The sequence below is a fragment of the Vanessa cardui genome, chromosome 1, assembly GCF_905220365.1.
Source record: "Vanessa cardui chromosome 1, ilVanCard2.1, whole genome shotgun sequence".
NCBI lineage: Eukaryota > Metazoa > Arthropoda > Insecta > Lepidoptera > Nymphalidae > Vanessa > Vanessa cardui.
Genome location: NC_061123.1, coordinates 4,985,896 through 4,998,405, shown reverse-complemented (window position 1 = coordinate 4,998,405; position 12,510 = coordinate 4,985,896). Strand labels below are relative to the sequence as shown.

The window sequence follows — 12,510 nt, the reverse complement described above, 5'->3', positions numbered from 1 at the left end:
ATTTACGACCCTCCCGCGACGTGGTCCTGTAATTATCGTATTTTACCAGTTATATTAGCCGATAAACGATGTCGCTGGTAATTTTTCGGCTAATTGGTTTTAAATGCTCACAAAAACATCGCGTATAGTTGAAGCGAGGAGATAAAGATAATACTGAGGATAATTATGTCGGTCGCTTTTGGCTATCTCATTGCTTTCTTTATATTCTGAATGTATCTTAATGAGGTCGGTCAATTGGCTGATTAAATTTATTATTTGAAACCGGAAGTTATTCCAAAAAAATAAAGGACATTCTTAATTCAAATTATTTAAAGCACAAAGATATCTGTAGTTACATATATAAATAGTTGTAGATTATATAAATGAGTCGTCTGTGTTATCAGTGTGAAATAAAATTTTATTGAAACACTTTCACACGTATGTAATATTACTTTTTATTGTGCAGTAAATACCAATAGTTACAGTAGATAAAACGGGCAATTAACTTGAATTTAATGGAAAAGCATGGAACGGTTGGAAGGTCTGTGAGAATCACACATCGACACTGACACGTTCAAACAATAACACGTAAAATTTAAACGAATATTTTAGGTAACATTTTATAGCAGCTATTAAGTATAGCTTTATTTTTATACTAATATTTACATACGAACATACAACAAAAAGAACAAATATACAACGATATAATTGACGAATTCAAATATGGTAAATACTTGTATTTATCGGAAATATTATTAAGTTTTCTCAAACATCTAAGAGAGGCAAAGTGTCAATTGAATAATAATAGATTGTTGCCAATCTACTGAATCAGGGACGGATTTAGAGGAAGGCAACCGGTGCCTTGTGGTCTCCATATGAGGAGATCACGCACGGAGTGAATAGATCTCTAAATATAGTCAAATTATGATAATGTTAATAATTATTGTTTTAAATGATAACGATATAAGTAAATAAATTATATCTTACTGACAGAAATTGAAATAGTCAAATTAAATAATAATATAATTGGTAGGTTCCCCACGCTTCTGTTGCTCTAGGGCTAGAGTGGACTCTATTTTGGCCCCAATGCCTACAGACCTTTAAATCCGACTTTGTACTGAACTGCTAGATTAGGATTTGGCCTCTTTGGCTTGGTATCAAGCATCCTTATAATAAAAATATACAGAGAAGACAAGGGAAACCTGACGATACACACACTACTACTGAATCTAGAAAGCTGAAATGCGTAACATGGATTTGAAATGAACATTAGCTAAGAAATGATTTTTGTAAATTTCAACTTTATTGTAATTTTGACAATGAAAAATCGTCTTGAAAATTATTATTTTACCCGCGCGAAGCCTAGATTCGTAATGCTAATTAAGAAGGTGGTATACCTTCGTAACGGATAGCAATACCTACCTATGTAATAACTAATTATGCATGATTTTCTATTCCATTTAGACAGGAAAACTATTAATTATAATACGTATATCCTAGAGAACTAGTAGTATTTCTAATTACATGATCCAATCGTAAATAACATGGAAAATGTTACATCAACAGTCGTGTCAAGATATGTATTTATTTTTTTAACCGCCAAGCATTTTTTAACAAAAATTCAAAAGACAAATAGTAACAAAATGTAATGATTGTATAGAAATACTTATAAAGTGGTGAAAGTTTCGAATTGAAAGCTACATTTTACAATAGAATTGTATAACATTTGAAGATAAGATGTGGACAATTACAGATTATTTTAATTGTATCGGTTGCAATTGTAATTGGTACAAAACTAATTGTATCATTATTACGTTTTAGTATCGTTTCACTACTAATTTACTTTACACATACATCAAAGACAAAAATTTTACCATAGACAGTTTAATTACCTTTTAATAATTTGACATATTTTAGATATTTGATTAGATCGTCCTTGAATATAATCGAACTAAATCAGAGTTTTTATTTCAAGCATATATTTTTAAATGTGTCTGTTACGTTGGATAATAAATAAAACATATGTACATATATAAAGAGTAACGTTAAAATTTAGATATGAGAAAAGCTCATCCGAAATATGCGACTAAATTAAAATATTTTGAAAAAAGAACAGTAATTTTACACGTACAGTTACATGGATGTATCTTTTATTGTTTTGTTTTATTACCTGGCATGAGGAAATAAACGAACACTGCAAGCGCGACGCATACGGTGAAGAGTGCGAGCGGCCATCGCAGCACACGTAACGCCCGGACCAGCTGGTTTGAGCCGGCGCCGCTGTCATTCGCCACGCGATATAAGCTGTCTGGATGGGAACCCTGCAACAATGTTAATCTTATGATTATTTAAATTTAGAATTAAAAAAAAAAGAATTAATGCCATAAGGAATCTTTCACACGATCTTTTCAAGGAGAGATTTTTTCGAACTTAAGAAAGTAGCTTTACGTTTTAATATTTTAGTTAGGCATTATTGACTAAAGTAAGTTATTCTATATAGCTAAATAAACTTTTAGTTTAATGTACAAACCAATGTTTATATTAAAGATGTAAATATGTGTTTAGTTTTCTCACGTAATAAAATCTTATGGTCTTGAATTGTTGATCGGAAAACTTCAAAACGCTATTACCATTAAAAGCGTGAAATATCTAATTTGTATAAATTATTGTATTTATTCATAACATCTCATTAACGGCTTAATCAAATTGTCTTATGTAATTAAGAGTTACGGTCTCAGAATGGAATGTGATCATTGCTTGTTAATTTTTGACCATGAAATTAAAAAAAAAACTTAATACATATACATTTAGTGTTGGTTGATTTGTCGATATTTTTATTGACACATTTTTTTTAATTTATTTGCACAAATTATGCAAAGGAAGATATGTTACAGTCTTATATTTAGAAGTTATAAACTCGGCCAACAACGTTTTATTGTGGAATAACTTTTTATGTAGTTCTCGATAAATGTTTGCTCGACAAGAAAGTTATGTCACAACAAAGCTATTAAGTTAGTGGAGCCCAGAATAATTTATTCGGATTTTAAAACTATAATGGTGCGTGATTTAAGGTTGAGGTGACACATCGACGGGATGGCCCCTGACCTTAGAGAAAGCTGGCGAAGTCTCCCCAGTTTCAACGTAACACTGGTTTTATGAGGTTTTGATTTTTTGGGTTTTTATAAACAACACAAGTGTTCAATAAAAATATGATATATTGTAGATTGTGTGGTCATCGATCCAATTGTAGTGAAGAGAATAATAAAGGTTTATGTGTAATTAACATCTAATGACATAACAGATAATGCTTTAAATAAATTTAAAAAAACGCGACTGTAAACAATTTGTAATTAATTTTTATTCCGTGCGTATTTTTTTAACAAATATGCTAGATTTCGCGTGAAGATATATTATAAATATCTTATGTTAATGTTACTGCTAATGTTTAAGAACTAATATTTTACTTAACAAAATAAACATTTGAAAATATAGAAGTGAAAACATAAACATTTATTATATTCGGTCTGTGTCTCCTAATCTATCAATAGTACCAGATGCATACACAGGTATAACAATCAAAGGTTACGGTTTTAAAGATCCATTTTATTTAGGATATATAGAATAGCATATATTTTATCGTATATATAATATATAGTACGACACCGGTGTGATTTTTGATTTCCCTAAAGAACACTCTGTCTATATATGTCAAGCGCGTACTACACCATATCTACATATATCATTATCAATATCCTTCTGATATATATTCATACCTTATATAAATTACGTTCTTAATAACCTACATTGGACACGTGTGAAATTATCCCATAATTTAAAATATTAATCAATCGCTAATTTAGTTTATCGATATACTGGATACGTAATATTTGTAGAGGAAACTACGCTGACCCTTCTATTATAGCTTAAACGTTGTAACTTATCCTAATTTACATAATCGATTTAGTTCAACACAATATATCGAGTACTAGCATGTGTTCAATAGCAGTAGATTAATATTAATTCAAAATCGTGCCTATTTATTATTATTATATTTAAAGATTAGACAGATTATTTTAAGTAAATCAAGTGGACTAAATTAAATAACAATTGATTATTATTGTATTTCTAGCAATTTCAAAATCCACTCATGTATTATGTTTTGCGATACCCCGAGTTCAACTCTGTGTTGACATTTTGTTCTATATTTGTGTATTGTTTTGTATATTATTGTATGAATGTAATTGTATATAATTATATAAGTACATGTTCGTAAAGGTTGATCCTGTTCGTCTCACTCTGCGGAAAACAACACTAACTCTAAAATTATTTCATCAGTCGCCATATTGCATAATGATTTGAGGAATATTTTATGTTCTAAAGTAAGTAAATAAATAAAATTCATAAAATTTCAGATGAATATAAGATTGTACCCATGGCCGAAAATGGATGTCTCAATTTGAATGTTACATCAGAATCTAAATTATATTTTAAAATAGAATATTCTCTACTAAATTATATACCGTGGTAAACCCTTTTCATCAATATGGAGGATAATGAATTAAATATTTTGAAGTAATCTTCTTTTCAATTAATATCCTTGTAGCAAGAAACAATTTTATTTAAGTAGACTTTTACCAGCACTTTTGAATCGTCATTTTACAGTTAAGTGAAGCTAACATCGGTTCGGAAACTAGATTCTACCGAGAAGAACCGGCAAGAAACAAGCATGAATCATAGTCGCATTTTGTAATTAAATTGTATTATTTTAAAAAAAATTGGGAAAACTTGTAACATTTTATGTTGACGTGTATAATTGTTACGCAACTTACGTTGTATCCTACCTTAGCTGCGAACGTCTTCACTTCTCGCGGCTTGGCGAAGTATTTGTCGAGCTTGGTATCATAGCCCTGAATATCGTTAGCATTTGGAAGCTGTGGAGACCTGACCCGATAAGTACCATACTGTTCACCGTGCTCAGATATCGTCGGTAAATTAGGCGAGCTGCAACTGCTACTTGAACGCGAATACGCGTAATTTATTGATCCATCGGCCGGATTCTTAGGCTTCTTTGTAAAAGTATGCCTTTTTGGAGGTTCTTCGAGCTTCAGATCATATGTTTCGTACTTTTCCGTGACGAAGTTTTCTTCAACATCTGTCGTTGGAACGTAACGCAAAAGCCTCGGTTCCTTTATTTTCTTCTCGTATTTAACGGCATCTGTCTCATTGTCTAGCTCGGCTACGTTACGTGAATGTCTTTCATTAGCAGATGTAGTTTTATTCGTTTTTCTCTTGGTTTTTCTTTCAGCCGTGCGTGTTTGTACGTGATCGCAAACAATCTCTGAATCTGAGGACGGTTTGTCCCCATACAACACGTAATTACCGTTAACCATGTTGCAGAAAATATATTAATTATCCGATTTCCAATAATTATAAAACACTTGAGTGAATTGTTGTTTTAAATCCATATTATTATTTTTCTATGACATTATTAACATGTTATACGAAATTCCCGCTAGCTCTTGTTTGATTCAAGCTGTTCAAGAAGTCTGGCAATGAATGAAGTGCCGTTTGCGAATGTGGCTTGTTTGTTTATTTTTGTCGTGTTATGATTTTAAATGATGTAGCAAATTCTTAAGTAGTAATTTGTGCAATGTTGAAACAGTATACATGCGAAAAGTAAACGTAAACCATTACCCATTTTCAGTCCTTATCGAAACTGTTTATATTTAAGTTATTACAAATTATCTTCAACTTATTTCGTTTTATAATAGATACATTAGTGAAGCAATAGGTATGTTATTTCGCCGTAGCTTTAATTACATTTCGTTAATAAATCATATTCAATAATAATTACTTTGTAATTTTTTAAAAAATCTCACCGATCATAGGCAAACAAACGAAGTACTTCGAAACAAATAATGAGAACATTTGCAATGTTGTAAATACGAGTACTCAATAGATAAGATTCGAAGCGGTTATGTCGACCATTATTGTTTTGACGGCGTTCCCGCGCTTTTTGCCCTCTTTACGCGGGAACGTTCTCAGTAAAGCGCGTGCGCGACAATGGAGGCCTACCAGGCAACGAGAGTGAATTGGATGCGATTGTGCAACGACCAGACCGTTTTATGCAACTGATGCAGCAGATCTGATATCTTAGGTCATTTGTACTTTAACTATTTCCTGATCATAATCTGTTCCCATCAACTCCTGTGTTACATAATAATCGCCATGATTAATGTTTATATCGAGGATGCACTCCCATTAAAAACACATAAGTCTTATTGCAGGTGAAAAGTTAAGTTTATTGAAATAACAGTCGTAAACATTTGTGTCGATTATTTTACAAATCTGTTGCGTTTCTTGTTGAATTAGATAAATGTGTTCTAACATTGTACGAAAACAATTCCCACGTTTCGACAAAGAGTTTTTTATGGGATTCATTCAAATAACTTAACGTTAATTGAAATACATAAAACTCTAAAAATGTTTCGTAAATTTTCGTGTTTATAGTATACAAAAGTAATACAAGATAAGTAATAGGAATATCCTTACGACAATCTTAACTTTACGCATCAATTTATGGGCTATGTGGAATGATATGTAAATTGCGTATAAAGACCACAATTAAGGCTGATGCGCCGAGAACAACCATTAACGTTGATCTTGCAACATTAAGTTTCACTTAACTACGCGCTTTTGACTGATGCATTTGATTTAGACAGAGTAACCATAGTTTTGCACTTGTAGGCACGTAATCAATTTCAAATACCTTAATATAATTATGAAACCCATAAATCGAGTAATCGCTTGCATTGTATCGAGTCGAAATAACAAACGAAATCCTTGAACTATGTGTGCTATGATGTGAACTATGTGTATGTGTGTGTAGGCTTGCTGTATTTGGCAAACGTTATAATATTATTTGAATGGATATTTGCGCTTCAAGTCATGTACCAACTGGAAACGTACAGGTTTTGAATACGATACAGTAATCTCGGGCAGGTATTGTAATCTTGCTAGATCTCTAGTACATAGCACGCGTATTGATTTTATTTAAGTATTGCTTAAGTCTATGTTTGAACATTCTTTTCTAGTTTGTACTTTAGGAATTTGTTTGAAAATAGTTTTATAATGGCATGGAATTTTTCGAGACTTAGCCTTTTTTAGATTTCAAGTACTAAAAGCATGAAACCATAATTTTGACATTAAGGTTAAACATATTATTGTTTTAAAAAATTATAAAACAATACAATTTATTCAAATATGTTTTAGATCGACAAAAATCAAATAAACGACGATTGTTCAGTGACCCTTACTGTCAGTGTCGGGCGGTACTACGTGGAAGCGACCACCAATTTAAGTGACAACTGCAATAAATGAATCCTTAATAATAATTACAAAATCCTATATATACCTGTGGTAAAGGCAAGTCTAATTATGGTCGCTTAGGAATCAAAATGCATATCGCACATTGCAGTTTGACGGTCTAATTCTAATGCGTTAATGAGCGTTGGCGTCAAATAATCGTAACGCGTAGCGGTAAGCCGGTAACTGGCAGACAGTAACATCGTTTCGCTCGGGCAGACACCGCGGCCGTATGCACGCATAAATCTCAATACCAATAAAGTCAGTTACAATTACAATACTTGTACGTTTTACTTAAACAACTTTATTAATAAAGTTTAGAACATTCGAGTAACATATATACCTACTATATATCGAACATTATTTACATATAACTTACAGTGTATCTTTACATCTGTTCACACATCGAGCTATTGTTTACTGAATAACAATGTCTAAATTAGCTATATAAGGTATAGGTCATAATGCGAGCGAAAATCAGCAATGGCGATCTAGATACTTTTATTTTTTGAGCTAATTAATAAAGTATTCTAAATTTAAAATAACGAGTTTATAAAGGGGTTTTGAACATTGAATGAAATAAAACTATTTCCTAGTAATTCTGTTTTGGACTCCAAGTAAGAAAAGTCGAATCGCTTCCTTCGTTGTTATGTTATTCATCGTAATTAATAACGGCAATATATTACGTTAAGATAAAAGCATTTATTTACACGACTATTCTCGCGTTTACAGATTTTATCTTACGGTTGTATAAATTAATTGCTCCTTTATGACTTAATTTAAATACTGAATAAAATTACCATGGTTAACAACCATAAGAGCCATGTGATTAAAGCGGCTGGAAACATTTAGAAAATTTTCAATAGTAATTGAAGTGTGACAACTAATATTATTTTGAAGGAAAAAAATTTTAATAAATCTCTAAAGGATAAAAATATTTGCTGCGTTGTATTTAAAAAAAAAAAAAACATAAATATGTACATGTAGCAAAATCTAGTAGTTAAATCTTTATTCTTTTATCTGTACTGACTAGTATAGCAAGTTAGAATCGGTTAGAGGCAACGACTTTCCTACGCAGTCCGGTTTGCGCAGACAAGTTATTATAAAATTACTGAATATCGTACTGTGTTCACAGTACAGATGTGTTTTGAAGATTCCTGACTTCCTTAGTGAGATTTGATCCAAACATTCTTAAATTTCGTATTGCACGAGTTACATTACATCTCACACACGTAATCGGCGCGTCACTGAGCAAAAGGTTTTGCTCAGGTAAACGCTAAGTACTATTCAAGTGTTTGGCCAATAGTTAAAATAAATTCCTATTAAAATTAAATGTTGTTATTCTCCTCGATTATCTGTTTGTATTTTACGCTTTACCTATTATATTTAGCAATACGAAACTACAGTTTTCCCACAGAATCAAGCAGCAATAGGTTAAAGGTAGCGAGATCGACATGTTGCTCGTAACACTATATACGGCGACTGGCCTTTTGCGGTGACCACTCATAAATGTTAACAGTATTTACTATTTTGAACATTATATATCAAATACATTGTTTGCTTTTTACTACTATTGTAAACAAAGTAACGATCACTGTAGAAGTAGCACTTGAAGGCAGTTGCTGTGATTTCCTTATTGCACTATTGCCTGTGGCTTCGAACAAGAAGCGACGAATAGTGCTCTATTTTAATACTTTATCGCTGTCATTTTACAAATGACCAGTTTATTTAAACTATTGAAATATATTTGCAATGAATAACAGAAAAATAGAGATTGATCAATTAAAATATACCTATGCAAAAAAGTACCTAATTTGAATGTCATAATTGAATTCTCTTCAATCACATTCGATAATTACTCCGTACTACATGCGACGTACAAATTACAGTTTTCAATTAATAAAGCAGAAAGAAAGCTAGTACTGACAGCTGTTAAAAATAATTGCAGTTAGGTTTAATTAATATTCAGCGAGTTATCAGAGCATTGAACTGTGACATTAGTGCCTATTCCGACGAACCGTTAGTGATTAGGGTTTCAGGGAAAAATCATCGGTCGTAGAATCGTCGAAGTACTTTACTCTTAACGATTATTATTGATAATTGAACATTGAATTTAAAAACCAAAAGAGAAGTGCATATTAAGGATTTGTGTGAAGATACCCTACGGCTCTATCGATTACTATAACCATTTAAGTACCAATATAACGCATTTTAATAACAACAATGATTTATGTTTAAATATATATTTTTTATAAATAATATATTTTTTGTTCTAGTTTCTAGAAAACCGTTGAAAGTGAAGCAACTCCAAATATTATGCGAATTATGTTGTAAACATATTTTTTTATGTAATGGACATAATTTTAAAATTTTGTGAAAAGGTGCGAATTATTTGAGTCACTATTAAAATATTTGAATAACATTTTATTTTTTTTAATAAATATTGTTGTATATTATTTTAGTTGAGAATGGTCGCGCTATCAGATTCATCGCACATTCGAATCCGGAATTTTCTCGCTATCGTGATCGTTTATCAACAAAATGTAAATAATATTTTGCATTTATTGCTGTAATGGCGTATAACATTAACAACGAAAAAGGCCTTATAAGCGTATCGCGTTAGTTAACGATATCAAATAACTTTAAAGATTACAATTCTACGATGATGTCCTAAAATTAATGATAGCATTTAAAACAGAAAAAGTTCGATTTATTTTTTTAAATAAATATTACCATTCACTGTTACAAATATAAATATTTTTATATACATTAATATATGATATAACAAAAACGTTTATTTTCCGTTTAACAGAATTTGTGGTAGTAGTTAAGAGATTAGTTAACAGGTATTAATTAAGGCATAAAACCAATAAGCCACATTCAACAAATGCACAAGCACAACACAACACAACGATAATCAATATTGAAGACAAAAGCATATTTCTAACACATTTCCCGTCAGAGCACAAGTAGTTAATTTCTCGTTCAACACCTGCCTCAATTAGCAAAGAAATCGCATGAGGAGTTGCTAGTATGGGGCTGCGCGTACGACTGCCAGATGACAGTTCGTTTCACCACCACATTGTCGACAGCAGTGGTACCCTGAGAATATTTTACGCAACCCATTATATCCAGAAGACGGATAATTTTGGTTGTTTCACAGCGCTCAGTGAACCGATTTGTAATCGTTGAACATTCACATATCTCTAAATTTGTATTGCTGTATACTCTGGCCTTGTTTTTATACAGAGATTTTACTGTCAAAGTTGTACAATGTAGGTATATAATTAAATAAAGAAATAAGCTAACCTAAACATTTTAGCGATAATTTAATTTTCATTTTTTTATACTTTATAATATTATCGATTTTCATGGTAAAATTACAAAGACACTTTTTACTAGGCAATTCCTACTTTCAGTAACTTTGATATATCCTTAATTGGGTTGATTGTAGCAACCAAACTTATATTCCGAGTCATGATACTTCAACATCAATTTACAAATAAAAAGTTTTGGGTGCTGTACTAAAGATGTCAGCCAATTCATGTTAAAATTGAAAATATCACGCAAATATTAAATTATATTACTAGACAAATATTGCTCATAGTATAAATAAATATATTTTATTTAATCATCTCGTAGTAGCTATATTACATTAAAAAGTTTTTATTGTATTGTTACGATGTGTAAAAATTAATTGCTACACCAACAACATTGCTTAATTATTGTAAAGTACGTATCATAATGCTCATTTCCTTGAGCGGACCCGAAGAGCGTTCTAGTTCTCATAATGTAAGCGACGCTCGCTTAGCAAGCTACGCGTGTCCACTGTACCTGGATATGTAGTCCGATTAATATTAAAAGTATTTTAACACTTAACATCTTTTTGGTTGGATCAATCAAAGAATGCTTACGTTGTTCCATACCATGTGAAATAATTTATCAAATATTAAATCAAATCAAAATATACTTTATTCAAGTATTAATTTGAATCCATATTTAACAACTGCATTAAATGAAGCTACCACCGGTTCGAAAAATAGATTCTACCGAGGAGAACCGACAAGAGACTCACTAGTTACTCTTTTTTAAAATTTAAAAATACAGTCAGGTTAGTTAAATACAATTATATATGTATATATTATATCCTGACTGGAAGTCAACAAGTATTAATTTCATTTTTTTAACATTAATTTATATGATATGAATGTAGACAAAAAAGGATAAAAAACTTTATATATACACGATAAGCTCCAAATCTACGAGAAGGATTTTTCAGCTTATATTTAATTATCATTATATCAGCTTGAAGCTAAGATTATACTTTGTTTCATTGAATTTGGATGACATGGAAAAAGTTTACGTGATTTATAAAAAAGGAAATGCATAATAAAAGGGACTTTCAGCGAAAGAAGTCGCGGGTCCCTGCTAGTTCTTTAGTAAAACATTGATAGTAGTTTTTTTAAATATATATTTCTTCCCATATTTTAACTAAGAAAGTTTTAAAAAACATTTTGTATCTGTTTACACTCGACTTATAAAAGGAGTGTTATATTCAATATTGATGAACAAACGAAGCGTTTTTATGACGTATCGTCGGTTGAAGTGAAAACGCGTCGAATTAATCACATGCTTACACCGCTTCTATTGTAGAACTTCAATAAAACAACTAAACCATTCATTCGCTTGCGAGTACTAACGGTCTACCGCCGAGCTAACAGAATAACGCAATCGGTACAATTGTTGAGAACTGTAAACAGAGAGATATCAGTTTTAGTTCAATTTTATGTAGAGTAGAGTCGAGATGGCCCAGTGGTTAGAACGCGTGCATCTTAACGGATGATTGCGGGTTCAAACCCAGGCAAGCACCGCTGATTCATGTGCTTAATTTGTCTTTATAATTCATCTCGTGCTCAGCGGTGAAGGAAAACATCGTGAGGAAACCTGCATGTGACAAATTTCATAGAAATTCTGCCACTTGTGCATTCCACCAACCCGCATTGGAACAGCGTGGTGGAATATGTTCCAAACCTTCTCCTCAAAGGGAGAGCAGGCCTTTAACCCAGCAGTGGGAATTTACAGGCTGTTGTTGTGTTGTTTATGTATAGTTTCAATTAAGTCCATAATCAATATAAATTATACAACATTAGATACGTCTACCTTTTT

At 31.6% G+C, this 12,510-nt stretch overlaps 1 protein-coding gene across 4 annotated transcripts in view; it reads right to left on the bottom strand.

Moving 5' to 3' along the window:
• Positions 1-12,510, bottom strand: part of LOC124532357 — an 80,073-nt gene that overhangs the window by 10,585 nt on the left and 56,978 nt on the right. The window contains exons 1-2 of one of the 4 annotated variants that reach the window (XM_047107263.1): positions 4,821-5,638; positions 2,150-2,300 (exon numbers count right to left, since the gene is read on the bottom strand). In XM_047107263.1, the coding sequence (XP_046963219.1) occupies positions 2,150-2,300; positions 4,821-5,369 (700 nt within the window). In that variant the 5' untranslated portion in view covers positions 5,370-5,638. Of the gene's footprint in view, positions 1-2,149; positions 2,301-4,808; positions 5,639-12,510 lie in introns of those variants that run through there. The other 3 variants (XM_047107256.1, XM_047107248.1, XM_047107271.1) reach the window with 3 other exon arrangements.